At 40.6% G+C, this 21,824-nt stretch overlaps 1 protein-coding gene across 45 annotated transcripts in view; it reads right to left on the bottom strand.

The window, feature by feature from the left end:
• The window catches only part of nrxn1a (neurexin 1a), a 1,700,803-nt gene that overhangs the window by 812,786 nt on the left and 866,193 nt on the right, over positions 1–21,824 (bottom strand). For 36 of the 45 annotated variants that reach the window (XM_059648525.1, XM_059648528.1, XM_059648548.1 and 33 more), the window contains one exon: positions 21,185–21,211. The exons of the other annotated variants lie outside the window; for them this stretch is intronic. In XM_059648525.1, the coding sequence (XP_059504508.1) occupies positions 21,185–21,211 (27 nt within the window). The remainder of the gene's footprint in view (positions 1–21,184; positions 21,212–21,824) is intronic. 45 annotated transcript variants of the gene reach the window in all.

Below are 21,824 nucleotides of genomic sequence, written 5' to 3'. Positions count from 1 at the left end.
TGGGCACCAATATCTCAAGGGATGTTGCCTGGGCACTGGCCACACACATGATAGACACTGGCCTCTGACATGGATTTCTGAAGAAGGGTCCTGACTCAAAACATCAATTTTTCTGCTCCTCTGATGCTGCCTGCTCTGCTGGGTTCCTCCAACTCCACACTGTGCTATCTTGGCATCTGACATTTGCTAGCTTTTAAGAATACTCTTGGCACATCTCCAATTCACTAAGAGGATGCTTCTGCACTTCAGTGCTGCACCTCGGGTTACACCAGCAACTACCATTGTAATGCTGCAGCAAGGACACTATGTACTCAGAGACAAATACCCAGATCACGGACTGCATCAACCTTCCTCTTTGGATTCTTCGTTCAGTGTCATAGAACCTACTCACTTTCACCTGAACTGGACACTCTCAACATGCCTGCCTTCCATTCCTTTGTCTTGCCATTTTGTCCTTTTCCCCCTCAGTCAGAAATATCATACTCATATTGCTGTTGTCTGGCCTTTCTATTCAGCATAGAGACAAAGCCAGGAAGCTTGGAATGCTTGGCAGCAGGCCTTCACACAGGGAGTCCTGGCAGAGTAAGTCAAGAGTAGCCTCTGATACCAGTACAGGCCATGCTAGGGTCAGACAATGTCAGAACATCCTCCCAATAAGGGTGAATAGCTGAATTATGGAAGTCCACTACTGGTCGTGAGACATTTTACCTTATGGAATAAGACAAAACAAGGAACATGGAAGATGACAGTGGGTCTGCTATTACTGACGATGCGTGTGGGCAGATATTACAAATAGGTGATTAGATAGTGCAGAGGGCTGCAGGGTTAGTGGTGTCAGGATTGAGGTGAATGTAGGCAAGTGGGAAGGATGTTGCAGACATGAGTTAGAGTGATAGGGCATGAGCCTTGGTGGAGCTGGGTATAGTAACAGAGATAGAGTGAGTTTAAGGTCTTAGAGAGAAGATGGTCACACGTGCCATGGGAGAGTGGAGGAGAACATTAATCTTCTTCCTACAGGCATTCTTCAAAATAGTTGAGAGTGCCTTAACCCAGGTGGCAATCTCAGACCAGACTGACACGGTCTGGTGTTGTGGCCTCCACTGCTGATCCTGGGGAACAGGAAGTCCCACATCAGTGCCACTCCATCCAATAGCACCTCCAGGATGCTGTCAGCAAAGGAGTGGGCTGCTGAATTCCTGCAGTCTGTCACATCCAGCACCAACGTTCTGGAAACGGCAAGTGGCTAGACAGGGAAGATATTGGAGGACATGAGAAACACCAAAAGACTGAGTAGCTAATTAATGGGGCAAGTTTGATAAGGTAGTTTGAGAAACTTATTCAGCTTTGTAGCAACAATCCCCCAAAAGCCTTGATGCAACTTGGACTTTGGTGAAAAATATTCTAAGATTCAGCCGTATGAATAGGGAATTATCTCTGGCATGAGTACCATTGAGTGATGCTGATGGGATTAATAGGTTTGCATTTTTACTGTGTTATGAAATCTTTACTCTTACATTATCTGTAAATAGTTTGGTCTATTCTACTTTATCATTTCTTTTGTATAATAAACTTGCTTGCTAAAACAGCATGTGCAATATTGCATGCTTGCACTTCAGTGAAACACTACCTTGCTAAAACCAAGAAAACAAAATATAAACTATCAAGACAGCTTTCAGTCTGGGATCTGACTTATCTAGAGTTAACATCAGCTGGGATCATAACAAAACAAATTGATATTTGAGAATGGCAATGTTAGAGATGAAGAGGTTGACAGAGGGTAGGAGGCCTTGGGGTGGTGTCCAGGATGAGTAGAGAACTGAGCAGAGTAATTTTCTTTCTTGTCTTCAACATCTTTTTGTTCTAATTTCTTCCCTCATATCCAGCTTAACCTTGTCATCTACACTCTTCTGCTCTCTCAAGTGGCAGTTTGTTTGACACCCAACACTGCAAGAATAGAAATTTCCTCCAATTAAAATGTCTTGGTTCCCTCAAAAGACTCCATTTCATTCCATTCTACAAGCTTCATTCCTCTGCCTGATGACTCTACAAGATGAATCAGACAACTTCAGAACTTTGTTCTCATGTTGATCCTCAAAAGAGATTCTGATCATGTATCCATACTACCCACCAAGGCACTTCCAAAACCTTGCCCAATTCAGATCCTTGCTCAACTCAACTGCTGCTGAAAACATCATCCTTTTTTCAATTAAGACCTGATTTTTCAAAAACAAGTCTGAAAGGACCTCCCACCTTTTACATTTTGCAAACTTAAAGTATGGTACCCCAGAATCTTGTTTCACATGTATTTGTTATCTCACACCAAGTATGATTCATCCATCACACATGTATTTAAGGTTTAGGATTGGCTCTAGGTTTAATAACGCTTTATTTTCAAGGTGCTAATCTTTGATTACAAATCTCTTCACTCTTTCTTCATCTTCCAAGGTCTCTGCTCTTCTAATATTGCTCCCGAGTATCCTTGATTTGTACTGTTTCACTCATGACAACAGTACTTTCAGTTGACAAGGTCCTAAGATTTGGAAATCAGTCCTAAGCCTTATCTAATTTTACCTCTCTTTCCTCCTGGATCTTGCTCATTTTATACAGTTCAATGTTAAATTTTGTTTGCTAACATTCAGAAATGATCTTAGGGCATTTATTGTATTAAAGGGGTTATGCACATTTTTTGTTCTAATTTTGCCTATTCATCCATTTCAATTTCTCTCTCAATTTCGGCCTTTTTTTCTGGCCCTTATGTATTTTCCTTAACACCTCCATATCTTTCTCTTTGTCTTGGTTTCTTTCTCATTCCCCTCCATCTTGTTAAACATGTCTTATTTCTCGTCTTGATTTCTGGACTCTAGCACACTTACATTTTTCTTTCTTTCTCTCCTCTACCTGCAAAATCTCCAAGAATACAGTATTCAATACCACAAAAGCATTTAACATATTATATAGGTAGTCACTTTAAATCTTTAAACATTTCTTGTTCAGGTGATCAAGTAATATTGTTGCAGAAGCTGTTCCAAATTAAAAGATTTTGAAACATTATCAGCTATTATATTTTGCCTGTGTGCTGCATACTGTATATCTTAAATGTGTGGCGTCTGTAGTAAATTATGCGGTCTAATGGCTGTGAGGTTAGTCAGCTTCTCGTCCAATGAGAACAACCCTTTTAAATTAAACAAGATGTAGTTTAATCCATCTCTGCAACTATTTACAGATTATAAGAGATGCTCCTGCACAACTACAAAGACTGTTTGAGGGCCGGGCATTCGTCTTTCACAAAATCCTATTTTGCTTTTTTCCGTAATCCTCAAAACATCATCACAGCAGGTGATTCTTATTGCAGTTACTCAGATGTTGGCCTTTCCAGACCCATATATCATAGTTATTACATGTCAAGCGATTATGGGTTTGATGCTGCTCTTTATTTTGAGAGACAAAGGCTGTAGAGGAACAAAGTTAGTACACATTAAATTACTTGGTTGAGGGTGCAAAGACTGGGAGGTCATAGACTTCAGAGAACTTGAAGATTTGCCAGGGTGAGTCAAAGTATACATGAGTGACAGAACAGTGGGTGGCTAAAACCTACCACTCAGCATCAGGTTCTAGGTAGTCAGCAAGATGGAGCCTGATAAAAGGATAAAATGAGATTCCAGTGCAAGGGATTTAGAGAGTTAGAAGCAGATCTGAAGTCGGAAGACAGTGATGGCTAAAGCTGAGGTCAGAAAATAGAAATAGTCATATCAATAGTCTTATTGTTACCAGTCCCAAAACAGAACCTTGCATTAAGAACAAAGAGAAACAGAAGTTGCTGGAGAAACTCAGCAGGTCTGGCAGCATCTGTGGAGAGGAAGCAGAATTAACATTTCAAGTCAAGTAACTTTATTTCATTGTTGGATGTGAATTAACCATTTATTCAAACTGTGTTATCCTTTGTGTTAGGTGTTTCAAGTGATTTTTGAGCGATTTTGTTTAATTTTTTTTGGTGGTCTGTCCCTAAGCCTGCTTTTCCCATAGGCCCCGCGACATATATACTTCAAGGTTTCAAAAAATCTTCAGTGATTTACTGAGTAAAAAAAAAATGACACGAGTCATAGTAGATGAATAGCAAATTTTTTTTCCAACAATCTGTTTTCCAGTCCCCAATACATGATAATATATTACCCCCAATCCCATAAAGCCTAATTTTGCACAACAGCCCCCGTAATATTCCTTACTGAAATCTTTTAGAAAATTCACCAGTATCCCTGATTCACCATATTGGTTAAAAACTCAAGAAAATCTGAAAAAAAAAGTCAGACTAGATTTCTCTTTCACAAAACTATAACCACACAGTTTTTTCTTTATATTTTAATTTTAACTGCACTGTTTACACATTCCTAGTAATTTCTTGCATTTGCCTGCTACTGCTGTAAACTGGCCTATAGTTCTCCATTTGTTCTTTTCCATTTTAATCTTTAAATAGCTGAGAGTGGGGGAGGAATTATATCCATCTACCTTGTTATCGCTGTTCTAGAATTTTGATACAGCTCATGCTGGGGTGTCAGGCAGACTGGTTTGCAGTTCCTTATTTTCTTTTTCCACCGTGAATGATGGAATTATATTTGTTAACTGTAAAAAGAAATTAGGAAAAAAAAACATGGAATTTAGGGAACGTTGGAAGATAAAACAGCATATCTTCTATGTCTATCACTACTTTTTTTTTGAAATGTTAGGATGACAGCAACAGGTCAGAGTAATTTATTGGATTTACCTTCCTGGACCTTCCTGACTCCATCTCAGGGAACCACCTACAAATCGATGTCCATTTCAGGCCCACCGACTCCCAAAACTATCTGGAATACACCTCCTCCCACTCACCTTCCTGCAAAACCTCCATCCACTATTCCCAATTCCTTCGCCTCCGCTGCTTCTGCTCCCAGGATGAGGCATTTTACTCCCGCTCATCCCAGATGTCCTCGTTCTTCAAGGGCCGCAACCTCCCCCCAACAGTGGTTGAAAACGCCCTCAACCATGTCTCCCACATCCCCACATCTCATCGCTCACACCCCACCCTCACAATAGCCGCCCAAAGAGAATTCCCCTAGTCCTCACATACTACTCCACCAACCTCCGGATACAACGCATCATCCTCCGACACTTCCGCCATCTACAAACCGACCCCACCACCAAAGACATTTTTCCCACCCCACCCTTGTCTGACTTCTGGAGAGACCACTGTCTCCACAACTCCCTAGTCCTCTCCACACTCCCCTCCAACCCCACCACACCTGGCACTTTCCCCTGAAACCGCAGGAAGTGCTACACCTGCCTCCACACCTCCTCCGTCACCCCTATCCCAGGCCCCAAGATGACTTTCCACATCAACCAGATGTTCACCTGCACATCTGCCAATATGGCTTCCTCTACATTAGAGAAACCAAGCAGAGGCTTGGGGCCGCTTTGTAAAACACCTACGCTCAGTTTGCAGCAAACAACTGCACCTCCCAGTCGCGAACCATTTCAACTCCTCCTCCCATTCCTTAGACAACGTGTCCATCCTGGGCCTCCTGCAGTGCCATAATGATGCGACCTGAAGGTTGCAGGAACAGCAACTCATATTCCGCTTGGGAACCCTGCAGCCCAATGGTATCAATGTGGATTTCACCAGCTTCAAAATTTCCCCTCCCCCCAACTGCATCCCAAAACCAGCCTGGCTCATCCCTGCCTGCCTAACCTGTTCTTCCTCTCACCTATCCCCTCCTCCCACCTCAAGCCTCACCTCTATTTCCTACTACCAAACTCATCCCGCCCCCTTGACCTGTTGCCCTCCCCAGACTGACATATCCCCTCCCTATCTCCCCACCCATACTCTCCTCTGCACCTATCTTCTCCTCTATCTATCTTCAGTCCACCTCCCCCTCTCTCCCTATTTATTTCAGAATCCTCTCCCCATCCCCCTTTTCTGATGAAGGGTCTAGGCCCGAAAAGCAGCTTTTGTGCTCCTAAGATGCTTGGCCTGCTGTGTTCATCCAGCCCCACACGTTGTTATCTGTGACTTATTGGTATTTGGTCTCATTAGTTCTTCCAGTCCTTTTCTTTTATGAACACTATCTCCAAATTCTAATTTTTATTTGTCATGCATGACTTCTAAGATGATTTTGTGCTTTCTACCAAGGCAACAGATATAGGTAATTTGTTGCATGACTCTACAATTTCTATATTTCACATGATAATTTCTCTTATTCTACAGTTGACAGATTCACGTTTACTCATGGTAATTCCTTTTTTTTGCAAATTTAGAGATGCTGTTCTAATTTTTTTAATGTCTCCAATTAGTTTATTTTCATTTCATACATGGGGGTTCTGTGATAACAGAATAGTTGCGCTCCTGAGTAGCATCGTGTTATAGGAAATCATGCAAGAGAAATATCAGGGTCGGTGGGAAAAGCAGGGTCCGGGATACGCCAAACAAAAAAAAACAATAATCAAAATTTCTCAAAAATTGCTCAAAAGCCGAACACAAAGGGTAACACAGTTTGAATAAATATTTAGTTTATACCGAATAATGAAATAAAAGTAAATTTAACGCCTTAGCTTGGAAGAAATGTGAAGATGACTTGGTGCAGGAGGAGGTGTTCAGGTTGCTCTGTTGTTAATGCAAGGGCTGAGGGTCATCATCATCATCATCAGGTGCAGTTGTGGTTGCAGGTTTAGGGCGAAAAATAGTTAATCCAGAAGTGAATGACTATGGTTTATTGTCTTCTGACTGTTTCTTGGGGGTTGGCTCAAAAAAATCCAGTTTTTGCTGCCTTGCCCTTTTTCTAGTTTCAAGAAGAAGCTGTTCATAGAGTGCCAAATATGATCTTATTCCATGAATTGCTACCCTGTTGCGTTCTGCATTCTAATCATTGTCCTCTAAGAGCTGCAACTGCTTCTCAATTTCCCTCAGGATAGAAGACAAAACACAAGTCGAAAGCTCTCTTGGTGCTACATCCTGAACATCATCTTCTTCATCTCCAGCTTCCACTTCCCCTTCAGCGACAAGTTGTTCAGATCAGCTGTAGAGAGGTCTGCACAGCGGGACTCAAGCAGTTCTTCAACATCCGCACTTCCTACTTCTTCAAATCCAACTTGCTTTGCAAGATCAACACAATGTTCTTTGACTCTTGGGAGCTCCTCTGACAGATCAAAGCCTTTAAAACCTTGATCAAAAAATATCTGGGAAAAGCAGTTCTTCCTGACGTCACCGAGGCCTGTCAATTCATTATGTTAAAGCTCTTCCATAATTGAACACCACTGTCCTTATCCCCCTCAAGACTTCACCAAAATCTCTCCTATTCATTAGAAATTCCCATTTAATGTCAACCTTTACTTTCTATTCACATCACAGCTGTTTTACAAAACTTTAAATTCTATCATTTTGTCAGCTTTTGATGTTATCTGTGCTTGTGAATGAATGCTTTCTTATGCCTTGTTCATCCAAGTAAATATGATGCAATCATCAACTGAGATCTACTGAAGGGAGATTTCAAGATAAACATAATCCTTTAGCTTCTGTTCTCTATTCTTTCTGATGGTTTCTAGTTTTATTTTTCTGCTTTTTAAATTTTGCTCATGGAACGTAGGTATCACTGGCTAGGTGAGCATTTATTTTCCATTGTTAATTACCCTTGAGAAGCTGGTGGTGAGCTACCTTCTCGAACTGCTACAGTCCTTTGAGTGTACAGACACAGGGAGTCCCGTTAGGAATGCAGATCCAGGATTTTGGCTCAGCAACCAGGAAGGAATGGGGTTAGAACTCCAAGTCAGGATAGTGTATGGCATGGTGGGGAACTTGCAGGTGGCAGTGCTCCCTCATGTCTGTTGTCCTTGTCTGTCTAGTAAAGATGGCAAGGTTGGAAGATGCTGTCAAAGAAGCCTTTGATAATTTGTTAAAGAGCATCTTGTGGGTCATGCACACTGCTGGCACTACATGGTGGAGATAGCAAACGTTGAAGACTGATGAAGGGTGTCAATTAAGCAGGCTGCTTTTCCTGGATGGTTTTGAAATGCTTGATATTGTTGGCGGTACACCTATCAAGGAAAGTGGAGACTATTGGAGACAGTGAACAGCTGGGGAGACTGGTGTTAACCTGGTTAGCCACTTGTTACCTTCTAAAACTTAGTACAAGCGTGATATGTTCAAGACTTTTAAGGACTGAAATATTTCGAGCGCAACAGCACAAAATTGTACATAACTAACCGACAACTGTCTTCACATTCTGACCACATTGCTTTCCATTGACTGCACATTACATTCCAATCTGAGATCAGTTCAATTCCCTTAACACCCCTCTTGTTTCCAGAAAAGTATATCTTTAGGTGAACATTTCAGGGCAAAATTATTATTTTATATTATTAACTAGTACACATTGAATATTTAAAATGCTGAATTTCCCTGTCCAGCACCACTGGACTTGGTATTTCAAAGGCATTGTATTACCTTTCACACACCAGTTTAGTCAACTGCTGCTTCCGGCAGTACCGCTCACGCCTGGATAGTAACACTTTTTCTGCCGCGTCCATGCTTACTTCTTTAATCGTAAAGCCTAGCCCTCCCTATACTGACCCCTCCTCCTGCCTGCAACACACCCCATCCTCCTAGACACCTCCCCAAGGCCTCCTACCCTCGCTCGACCTCTTCATCTCTAACACCACTTCAACTTCCCCTCCCCCTCCTTGGGCAACATGTCCATCCTGGGCCTCCTGCAGTGCCACACCGTTGTCACCCAAAGGTTGCTGTGTTTATCCAGCTCTACACCTTGTTATCTCTTGCTTCCAGCATTATCTGCATTGCAGGGCCTGCCAGGAACTGCATCCACATAGTCATTACTTGTGAACTGGGAGCATTTGAAGCTAGCTTAACATCTCACAGACAAATCTGGAGTGACAACAGTGTCCTTAAAATAATCTAGGAAATAAATGTGCACATCACTCAAACAGTCACATGCCAGATGCTTTTGACGTAGCTCTGCATAAAGTTTTGGCATTCGTGAATAATTAGAGACTTCTTTTTGGCATTTGTTGGAAACATGCAAGAAAGGGAAAGAAGCATTTGACGGAGATAAGGTTATTGCCGTGCCTCTTATTCAGGAGAAGCATGAGAATTGAAATGGAGGAGACGGAGAAGTGAAGCTATGCAATGTGTGGAGAAAGACAGCTCTCCATTCAAGAACCTTCTCTTTACAGTTTTTTTGGGAACAGTTCCCATGCATTAGAACGAGCAATAAGCAATGCTTGAGTTTATTGAAATTTGTGAAGGAAATGGTGTTCGGGCACCTCATCCCAGGATGAAACTAGCATCATGAGAATGAATGTACAGGTCAGATTGACGATGTGAATATTCAGGAAGAGTCCTCAGCACCAGTGAGTACAATGGAAAAAGGTGATAGTAGTGTAATGCATTGAGCCGCTTTAAAAATTCATGGTACGGTGATTATGAAACATGATGTGAAAACACACTCACTCACCTTGACAATGGGCATATGGTTATTAAATTTTCTAACCAGTGCTGCCATGTTCTTGGGACAAACTTCGGTGCATTTGATTCCATGTGTGCATGGCTACATACATCCAGTGTCTGTCCTTGAGTGCCTACTCCTCCCTCCACCTCCAACATAGGGGTGTGTATAAAATATATCACATGGCTAACCTACCACCTTCCCATCCAATCCTGGGCTCTGGAATAGGCAAATGCAGGAATTAGCTACCAGTTTACCATATTTAAATTGATAATTGAAAGTCAATTGGCCTTGTAAACAAGCTGACTGACCTGTATAATACATGACCTATGCCATGGCATGGCTGGCATGGACAGTTGGACAGGAGGGGGGTAGACTATTTTTAAAGGTTGACACGATCAAAGTCAGGAAGGAAGGAGGTTTTCCCTGGATACATTGAAGGTAACACCAGCTGTCAGCTGTCATTACTATCGGGGCTCGGGTGAGGAGTTTGCATCAACCCACCCCATCTCTTTCTTCGGCTTCAACCAGGTGAAAGTACCCCCAGGGCAGTGATTTTTTTTGTTTGCCAATGCGATGCACCCATCCCAATTTGCCCTCAAGAAGGAGACTGTGAGGTCCATTCTTAAACCACTGCAGACCAGTGCTGAGGGCACAGCCACTACGCTGGTAGGGAGGGATTTCCAGGAATTTGGCCCAAAATACCCAATATATTTCCAAGACAGGATGATGAATGGGTTGGAGGGGAGCATGTAGGTGTTCCCATGTAAATGCTGCTGTCGTACCTGCGGACAGCAGTCTCATGTTTTTGAATCTGGGAACCCTCTTCTTGTCGGCTGCACCATTGTCTTTCAGTTTGTATGTTCCAGAACCATCTACGAGTAGCCTTCAGTTTCTTTGTCCAGTTTTCCTTTTATAGAGTGTGGATATTTAAATAGTCCTGCCAGAGCTACCTGCGATTGACCCAACACTGCTCAGACCCTCACCTTGTAGCACTGGGAGAGGGCAGCAGCATAGAACTGATGTCACTTCCCAAGGCAATGGTTTTAATGGGCAGGAGCTCACAATGACATGTTCCCACATCCATCTGAACCAGAATGGGCAGGTCAAGGTGGAGGGGCCAGGGGATAGGACAATAAGGGCCAGGGCATGCATCAGAAATAGACTGGTCACTTAAGTATAAAGAGTAGTTTCACAATTGATGTAATTTTAAATTGAACCTTGGGGCAGCTGAGTTTCCTAAGCCCTGGGAAATCCCCTTGTGAGAAGGAGGTAAGGACTATTGGATTCAATAAATAATCTGCTTTTCAATATCTGCTTTTCAATTTACTTGCTAAAATACAGTTTACCTGCGGTATCAAAATGCCTGTGATCTCCACTTTAAGGGCTATTGTCACCTCTACCAGAAACCTTTCCAAGCACCTCAAGAAGCACACTACCCTACCGTTTATCGAATTCCAAGGCCTTCAGCCCATCTCTCCATTCGTCAAATGCTTTACAATACCAAAGGCCTATCTTCCTCACAGCCAAGTGCTCTTTGAATTCAAGATAACAAAGTGTGGAGCTGGATGGACACCGCAGGCCAAGCAGCATCTCAGGAGCACAAAAGCTGATGGTTCAGGCCTAGACCCTTCTGGCCTGTTGTGTTCATCCAGTTTCACACTTTGTAATCTTGGATTCTCCAGCATCTGTAGTTCCCATTATCTCTGATCACAATTTTGGCTTCTGAATTCAGCTGTCCACAGCCAGAAAATGAAGATAAATGGGATTCATCAGATTTGCTGTAAATTCTTCCTAGATTTTCAATCTCCAAATAACAACCCCCACTTTGTCTTCAAAGTAATTTCCTTTAATACTCATTAAGTGGTTGAAAATTGTCATAATTTTTTGAAGTATTGACAGTATCATAACTCAGTAAAAATTGCGTTTTTCAAATGTGGACAATATTGATTTTCTTGCAAATATACGGGAATGATCTTCATTCTTCCAGAGTGAATATTCTGTTAATTCACATAGGCTTAAAAAATTAAATGCAACAAATTGTACATAAACAGTGGTGAAATGTTTACATAAGTTGAAACATTTTTTGGAATCTGAGAAGGTAAGCTAAGTTATCATCAGTTAGGTGGATTGTGAAGATGGGAAGGTAGGGTACTTAGCAAAGGTTCACAGAGAGCAGGATTGCTCTGTCACAAAGATTGAAGTGGGAATGGTGGGGCATAACAGAAACTGAGAAAATACTACAGAAAGTTTCAGTAAGATACATGTAACTTACACAGGTGTCATTTTATTGCATGGACAGTCAACAAGTGGAACCCAATTGACACTATTCTACGATAGAACCCACGTAGTTTAGATTTCCATGGCACAGCAGAGGTGAAGGGCAACAAAATAATTACATTCGACTTACACCAGTGATTTACTTACATGAGCATCTAAGTTCAGATAGTAATAGGGAAAGTAAATGGAATGCCGGACTTCATTTCAAAGGTAATGTTAAAGAATATGGAAGAGGCAAGGTACACTTTGAGATCAGTAAGACAAATTAGACACCCATGTAAGACCTTGAATTGTCAAGCCCACTGGAGTTGAAAGCAGAGGTGTCGAAGGAACCTTCAAATATACAACAAGGAACTGTTAAAAGGAATCATCAAACGTGTCAAAAGGAATAGTCAAAAACATCTGACAAGCTGTTGAGATTGTACAGCTCTTTCAATGTTTGAAAAAATTATCTCAATTCTGATATTTATTAGATTAATGCTGTATTATTGATTTCATAACCTTCCATTATCACAATGATAATGCCTCCCTGGCATTTCCATTTGACTGACACCTTCAAGAGTTGATAGGATCTGAAATGGAATTATGAATTCCAATGCTTCATTTTTGTAAGGGATTAAGCAGTTTAATGAATTCTTCATTCTTAGACGGAATTACTCAGGAAGGAATTAAAATGTAGTCAATAGCTTTTTTTAAAAGAATGTATTTTTTAAAACGTCAGCAGTTGATACTTTAATCTTTAGTTTATCTCATCTCAGCTTAGGTCCTGAGGCCTGCCCAAGTTAGACACTGGGTGCATTGACATGGAAGGGGTAAGGACAAAGGATGGTGAGCATGATTTGGTAATAATTGGCATACTTGCTATAAAGAGTGTAGGTTGAGGGAATAGGTTGGCATTGGGATTATAAAGGCCACGAGGAATGAATGGGTGGGCTTGATGTGGAGTGGACCGTGGAAGTAGAACATTTGTGGGGAGCCAAAATGAGATGGCTGAGGACTGTATTATATTTTATTGTTTTTTTTTAAGTTCCAGTACAGTGTTAGAGCACCAAAGAACACCTTCACTTAACTCGCCCCCTACACTCAGCAACCTCCGTGCATGGTCTCGGGTCACCCTGGCCTGACTCCCGAAGAACTTTCCTCAAAATGAAAATCCCATCTTCTCGGGTACTTCCTCCTTTCATTTCCTATTTGATTTTTTTTGCGGAGCTGGAAAATGTCATCTGCACTCTTGACCTGGAAATAAAAATTCAGGTCACAAAATCACCATGATTTTGGATATCAACAGGGCTATTGCCTAGAAGATTCTACCAGGAATTGATTTTTTTTTAATAAGTAGCAAGAGGGAAACTTTTTGTCCATTAAGCCTATTCAATCCAGAGTCCATTTATCATTATTCTATTGTCATGAGCGTGTATGTACTTTACAAAGAAAGCCAATATTTCTATAAAATGGATGAAGTAATTGATACAAAATGACTCCAATTGACGACCTTTGCAGATTCAACTGATACTGGGTCCAGACTGTATTTGTGCCAATTAGAAATGACGAGACGCTTTTTTAAATTTATTGAACATTTTGAAGGGCGAACAAAAACTATTTGATAATGGTTTCTTTGGAGGCTTAGAAAGCACCTCGAACCTGACAAAATAAGATCTATCTGAGTTAATAGCTGAGACACTTAAAAAGTTAAATCACTCTGAATAAAAGTAAATGGATGGGTCTGTACCAAAACCTTGGCTGACCCAATTCCTAATATACAAGCATGTTTTCGGGATAGCAATCATTTTGAATTTTGATCTGGATAAAAGACTTATGAGCAATCATATCATGCAATCACTGCTTCTCAACGAGGCAGATAAGCAGGACTACTGTACAGAACCAGTCTATCAACAGTGGCAGGTTACAGTGCCGTAAAAGTGAATAAAAAACAGAGCCTACGCTCACTCTTAGAAGCTGTTCTGCTCAGTGTGCCTATGGGAATAAATGTCACCTAGTCTACTATACCCATCCTGTTACAGACCTCACCATAGCTGGTGAATTCTGACATCAGGTTTTCCACTCCTTCACATCAGAAAGATAAACTCCAAATGAGCCGAGTCTGCAACCATAGTAGAGAGTAATCATTTTAGTATGTAAATTTTATCATTGCTTTAAATTTTAATGTCTGTACTTTACTTAATGACAGCATCACTTTCTATTCAAATATTTTTAATGGTAATAGTAGTACAGTAACCTTGGTTAAAACATACAGCTGTGTTGATTTTATTTGTTTTGGAAAGTTGAAACACCTGCAAATTAAATGTGGGCTACAAATAGTCTTGTACAAATTTAGAGTTCTCAGACCCCTCAGAGGTGCATATGACACCATTGTGAATTTCCTGTACTATCACTACTCAGTGAACAGTGGTCAGAATCTTCTCAAGTCCAAAATGTTGTATACCATAGTGAGGAAGTCAGGAAAATCAGGTGAGATGTGGAGTGAGGACGACATGAACATCAAGACTGAAAAGTCAGAAGTATTAACCGAGTCCCAGGGTTCAAGACTAGATGCTTGCTAATACCCAGTGAGTGCCCTTTCAATAGAGATTATCACTCATTATCATCCTCGCTATTGCTTAATCTCTTATCATTAAAAAGCAGTGACCCCCTGGATGTCAAAGATTTTTTGCATGAACATCAGAGCAGGTATCTGGCAACTTCAGCTCACCACTTGCTCCTCTGGACCTCTACCTTGCACTTGGCGTCAAAGTCTTATGGGACACCCTACGGGCAGAGACCCCACATCCACAGGCATTGGCACATGACATATGCCAACTTCACCACACAACCATGGCACATCTCTTATCCGCTTACAGTACAGTCCTGCACTCCGAACTGCACTAGCACTTCTCCTTGGAATGCTGCTGCCAGGAAATATTGCTTGTTTGGACATGCACCCAGTTCACAGATTGGACCAGGCTGCATCTCAAGGCTGCAAGTTTGCCCCCTTAGCACTCACTCACTTTGTACCTACCTGAGTGTTTACAGCACCACTGACTTGCCTTGAAATTTTGTGCTTTAGCCTCACGCTAAATCTTAAAAGCTCACAGAACTTTACATTTTTCTTCATTCACTCATAGGCCATGGGTCTCGCTGGCTGGACAAACATTTATCGCCCATCCCTAGTATCCCATAAGAAAGTGGTAGTGGGCTTTCTCCTTCATCTATTGCAGTCCATGTGCTGTAGGGAGACCCACAATGCTGTTCACGAGGGAATTCCAGAAATTTAATCCAGTAACGCAAAAGGTTTTCGAATTTTGGGCATCAACCTACTGCATGCCCTATATCCTTGCCCTATTCACTCTTGGCCATGCAGGATAATAAGTGAATCCAACAAATCACTGTGATGCAATAGTAATGTTTTGCGACAAGGAAAGATGCTCTAGGCAAAGAAACGACCTCCTGAGACTTACCCATTGCCTGCACAGTACAGGAACTGCTCACCTCATCTTGTAGTCCTAAGAATGGTTATACTCTGTACCTTCAGTATAGTAATTGTTGCCAGACAGAGGCATGCACAGACAACTGATGATAAAATGGGTATATATATTTACAAATGTGAAAACATATTTACATTGATATGCCACCCTTGTTACCTCATGTGCCCTCAGAAAGTTGTCTTCTTTCCTTCCTTCTCAACATGAATCAGTACAGTACAAGCTTTTGTAGCTGGGGTGGAAGGACACTGCTCTATGGTGGAGCCTGTTGGCTTTGGAGGTTCGGTCAGGTGACCGTGGGGTTGTTTGTGCTTACAGATGCAAACATACTGAGCATATCCTGCTCAGAGGCAGTTGCACCTCTGCAGTTTTCTGACAGAACATATCTAGGGTGTCTGTATGGAGTTACTCATCCATCTGAGTGCCAATTGTTCTTCTTGCAAGGAAGGGCTACCTGGAGGGATGTCAAGTCCTTTAACTGTTTGTTGCCTTGCTACTGGTCTTGTGAACTAATGTCTAGAGCAATGAAGTGTGGGTCAATGTACACGTCCAGCAGACTCTGTGATTGTTGCACCTGCCTCTTTAGGGCAGTCACTAATCTGTCCATGGAAGCAGGCTGATGCTTGCACACCTAGGACATGCAGAGTTAATTGTGCAAGAGTCTTGGGGATGGGGGTATGGGAGGCTGATGGGCTGGACAGATAGTGAGCATGGAAAGATATTGAGTGATAGAGCATGACCAGTGAGAGGTAGTAGACAGATGATGGTGGCATTTACCCTGGCAGAGTAGAGAAGATCACAGACCTTCATTTTGCCCCGCTGGGTGTTTTACCATATTGTAGATACAACACTGACCCAGGTGGCAATCATGGACTGGGCTGGCATAGTCTGGTGTTTTGGCTTCCTCTGCCAGTCCTGGAGGAAGAGGGTGTTCCTTCTCTGTACAACACTGCCCAACAGGACCTCCAAATCCCTATCTGCAAAGTGAGCCAACAATTTCTGTTGTCTGCTATATTTGGGCTGAACATCCCAATCACACAGGGCACCTTCAGATCAAACAACACTTTACTGGGTGCCCAACAACTTTCTAAGTACGTCACCAGTACCAGGGATCCTGGGATATCCCAGAAGTGGTGATTGATTCCAGCCTCAGACAGTGGGAGATTTGGCTAATGTTGGATGAGATGGGCACCAAAGATGCATGGTACATAGTTAATGAGGCAAGTTTCTCATGGGAGAAAACAGACCAGGGCTCACAGAGAGAAATCCTCATTGAAACTTGACAAAGTGGCACTCAGCCTGAAAACTGATTTTACAGCATGCATGGTTTGAAACTTTAATTAGGGAATTACAAAACATTCAGCCTAAAAACAGGAAGTTTAAATGTCCTGATACCTTTGAGCGGCTGACTTAAGCCAAAAAAAGTTTTATCTGTGTGTTCAATATTTCCACTGCTTTGAAATAAAGGTACATATATATTTTTTTCCTTAATTGCTAACCTCTAACCTTGTTCAAAGCTTGTCAACAGAGTATTCATAAATATCTCAATATCCACTTCTGTTGAACAGAGAGCACGAGGTGAGAGAATACTGCTTTCTAAACAGGTTTGCACAAGAAAATAAAGCACTTACTCACTATAACCATTAAGTTTGGTATGATGAATTCCCAGAGCTGTTTTTAGCATCTGTGAAACAGCTGGATAATGGAATCCACTTAGCAGAAGTGTGAGGAAAGTAGAGAAAATGAGCGTAACATGCACTATGGTGCCTCGATAAAAATCTACATGACTGGGGCAGCAATCAGTCTGTGCTGTTTTGGAAATATCGAAAACCGGCTCTGGCCTGCTGTAGTGATAGGCAATATTCAAATTTCTCAGTTAAACAATTTTAACATTGCTTCAAGCAGGCCTGCTCTCGCAACAGTGGGGTGAGAATCAATTTCAGTGAGAAATGGTGCAGGCAGGCTACACATCTGAAAGTCAGGTTGTATCTCTTCAAGGTCTCTGCTCCGAAAACCAAGCAGCATCTGCTTTCTGCTCTTACTATAATTCCAAACAAGGGAAAGGAGGATTAGGGTGCAGAGAAGCTTCCCAGATACATAGATGTGGTGCTGAAGATGGAGATAGACAAGAAATGACCATATTTTATCCACGCCTCAGAAGATTCTTACAGGCCACCTTCAGCAGGAAATGGAAGCAGATACCGTGAGAAGACAATTCCCAGTCTGCAGTGCTTAGAAACTAGTAGCAGTGCCGCAAGAAGACTAATAACCTCATGCAAATCATCAAAGTCATTGAAAGCATTTTTCGCAAATCTGTGTATGCACTACCTATTTTTGCTGTGCAATGCAACAAACTCCCAGTCACCCATCAGCGCTTGCTGGCACTCAGGATATGTGGACTGATATTCCAGATTAGCCTCAGACACGTTTCAAAATAACACCTACACACCCAGTTCCCACCTACTCAATATATTTTCAGCTACTGAACGCTATGCAAATGCGATGTAGCACAATCGCTGTCAGTTTTTCTCCTCTCATGTAAGAGGAACATGACCCAAACTAGGAAGAAATGGAGCAGAATCAAAGGGGGAACAAGGAAGCTAGCATCCCTTGCCCCCTATAGAGTAGATAGTTCTTTCCACCGTGAGACCATCACTATGGTATTCATTGTCACTGATGACATTAAGAATGATGGTACATATATCTTTTCAACTTGCACCTCACCACTTTCCTGGTATTCAGCATGAACAGCAACCTGCAGACAGCTTGACCATAGATTACCTTACTTTTCTCCTTATCTCTTTATCTCTTTTGCATACCCCACTTTCTGTTCTCAAAATCTGCTGCCTGCCTCCCAACAGCTTACTCAGGAAGGCGGAAAGAATTACTCTGCAGAAGACACTCCCACATTTGATCTGACCTGATCTGCAAACACAAGCTCAGACACAGGCACTCTAAGTGCTTCAGAGGCTAGATACAAAATGGGGTTTGCCCATGTTGTGGCACTTGGTTTAAGTGGGATACAGTTATTGCTGGAGGAAAAGTTAGTTTATATGCCAGACACTGATAAATTCTTCCATGGGGACAGCACAAAGGAGAGGCTGGCAACTGCAGCTTGTCTTCACTCTATGTTGCAATTTCATACCCTTTTAATTTAAACAATTCAAAATAATTATCCATAATTTTTAAGACTGCTACTCTAATAGGCAAATGGAAATACATGGAGAAAAGATTCAAACTAACTTTGATATCAGACACTTTGTTGAGCATTTGTTGTGTGCGCTCCCATTTTGAATTTTTTAACATTCATGCTGTTCATTGTAGTACTCGGATAATATTTATTTTTCACTGCAAAGGCAGTAATCTGTCAGAGAGCATCATCCACTCAAGATGCAAGGTGTGTCTTCATACCATGCTCAGTTTGAAATGATCCTAACATCGATCTTTCAGACTAGAGTATGATCAGTTGTATTTTTAAAAGTGTTCTTAGCCCATGTTAGTTACTTTAATATGATGACAAAATGACTGCTTACAATGTTGAGGCAAGCATATTTTACAACAAAGACAACAAATAATATATTTGCATTTGTGTTGAAACTTGAATTATTTGAGTCAATATTTTCCAAGTATCTCTGCTTAGATATAATCTATATTAGAACTCAATGGCAGTATTTTCAACTATTTTACCCACCAATAGTCCCATATCTCACCCACTTTCATTTCCTCCTTTCTAAAAGTGTGACATCTTTGATTTACAACTTTGAAGCAAATTATATATATTTCAGTTCAAGATGGGCATTTTCTTTGTTTCTTTCAACCAACTGGAAACAATTCTCCATTATAATCTGCTTGCTGGCATCAATTTCACATGAAATTATTCTGAAGACTTCACTTACCTGAGCCTATGCTGTTTGTGGTTTGGGTTTGTGCTTCTGAAAGTGCATTTTTAACCATTGCAGTGAGTTTCCATATTTTTAGTTGAGGCTGCAATAGTGGATGATTAGCTCAAGGGTCAATATCTGTTTCAAATTACTTCCTGATTTCTGACTTTCCTTCCCTTTGTAAGCTGTATTTCAGAACTGTCAGCATCAAGATCATAAGTCAGCGTACTTAAAATTAGATCAGGGTGGTGCAGAAAGCATTCACCTGTGTCAGATCCAGCCTCTAAAGGTCAAATGCTCTCCTACTGGTGAAACAATATACGTGACCTCGAAGCACAGCTGAGGCAGAATGAGGAAAAATACCCAGATGAAAATAAAACTTGCTTCCTCTTGGAGAGAGGGATGCAAAAGTGACTTTACAGAGTGACTTAAAAAGGAAAAACATTTTCTCAAAAGTCATTGTTTATGTAGGAAAACACGCTATATTATGATAGACTCCTACGTTACCACACAAGATTGAATGACTGAAAGTAAATAGTGACATCAGTTGCTCAAATTTGATGATGTAGTTTGCATTTTCAGTCTTTTGGGTGATAATCCTCTCCCAAGTGGTTAAGAATCCCTGTGAACTAGTCATTAAAATGGATTAGTGTCCTCTTGGGAACATATCTTGTTAGATACAGTAGGTTGTAATGAAAATGTAAAAGACATCATCATAGGTTATGCGATTATCACACTAACAGTATATATCTGAATACATTTAAAAATACTTCAATTGCACTATGTAAATATATATAACAATAAAAGAACGTGAGCCAACAAATTGCGGAGTTTATATTCACGGACTGTCCTGCACAGTAGATATATTTACAAATCCATAAGCAGATGATAACAACCTTTCATTAAAATGAAAGTTGTGAAAAGTTAAGACTATACAAAACCAATGACATTTTTAAAAACTGAAAGCATTTGGGACACGTACACTTCCTTAATACCATTTTTAATGAGAAGGCTAGTCTTAAAAACGTTTATCTTCAGTTCAGTTTCTGCACTTGACTAAATAAGGTGAATGCTGCCATTCACAGAAACTACTCTAAAAGAAGTGCTTGAAGACAACATAAAAGTATTAGTATGTGTTTAGCCTGGGCATGAAGAGCTGTTATATCTTCGGTCTTTTTTGAGGATTGTTAGATAAATCTTTTAGTCTGTTTAAAGGATGAAAAAGTGGAATCAACTTTGTAGAACTTTATGTTATAAAATATATCACTAATGTTACCTTTTCAGGTCACTAACAGAACTTATTTCAGCACGTTTGCCAAACTGCCATTATTTTAGTCATGTTACCAAGAGATTTGATGATAAAAAACCAGAAATCATTGGTTATTTTTATCCTGCAAAATTATTGTGTAGGGTCTGTAACAACAAGTGTGGTTAGTAGAAGAAAGTCACAATCCATTCTCTTTCGACATTTTTAAATTCCTTAAATAACATGCAGAGAGCTTAACTTTTCCATGCACTATCTTAAGCATTTTTAAAGCAAAGTCATGCAGATTACATATTCAACTAGGTGTATCTGTGATTCCTTCCATCATTAATGCACAGTGAGCAGGGTGTAAAAAAATGTTTCTTCAAATGTGGTCTGGGATATATGCAAATCACAGCAAGACCAATCTCACTCAAGTGACAAAGTTGTAAAATTACCTTAATCCTTCACAAATAATACTTAGGCCATTATGCTTTCTTACCTTGTCATAAATTGTTCTTAAACAACAGACTTAAATGTCATCAATCCCACAAATATCACTAAACAAATCTAAGCCCATATTCTAAATTACATAAACAAAATTGATAGGGACTTTTTTGAACAAATAATCATTAAACAAAAACTTTTTTTAACACCCTCACAAGTGCCTTGAAGTTTTCTAGTCTGAGCAGATCAGTATGTCTCAATTTCTTAGTATATATTTGTGAGTCTATGTGAAGAGTAAATTCTACTTTGGCAAATTGTTTTAAGAGTAGGAGAGAAAGAGTGAAAAAGCTTTGAACAGCAACTTACTGTTATTACAGTTAATCCTGATACAGTCTAGATAGGGAAGAATAGATGAAAAATGAAATTATATCCTTCAAGGTAACAGCTGCAGACATCCACAAAAATTACATTCCACCCTTCCGGGGACAGACACATGCAAATGTGGCCATTTTACTATGGACTTTCCCATGTCCTGTTAACAAATCTTAATAACATAGTGGCCTTTGTACATTACAATCTATTATTTGGCCTACTTTATGTCTAGAGTTAAAATAGAACATAAGATGGCCACCTGCAAACATCAGCTACATGATCCCTAAACCTAGATAAAAAAAAATTCTCACGTCAAAGATATTTGACCCAGACAAGCCACAGACCTTTCCTCATGTGTGAAAGAACACTGCTGCCCACTTTGAAATTAAACAGTGCTCCATCATACCGGGGTACAAGTTGTAATTTGGCAAGATCACCTATCTGTGACCACTTTTAGATTCTTCAAAGGCTTAAAACAAATATTCTATTAATTTGCTTGCATAAAAGAATTAAAAATAAAACCTAAAATGTATCAGCAATTTAGAAATCTAACTTAAATATGGAAAAAGTGCACGATCATTTGACATTTGTGTGAAGGCACAAAGTAGCTGATAGAAATACATTTTACAGTTGG

The sequence above is a fragment of the Stegostoma tigrinum genome, chromosome 9, assembly GCF_030684315.1.
Source record: "Stegostoma tigrinum isolate sSteTig4 chromosome 9, sSteTig4.hap1, whole genome shotgun sequence".
Classification (NCBI taxonomy): Eukaryota; Metazoa; Chordata; class Chondrichthyes; order Orectolobiformes; family Stegostomatidae; genus Stegostoma; species Stegostoma tigrinum.
Note: the sequence above shows the minus strand (reverse complement) of the source record. Positions and strands in the feature narration are given on the sequence as shown.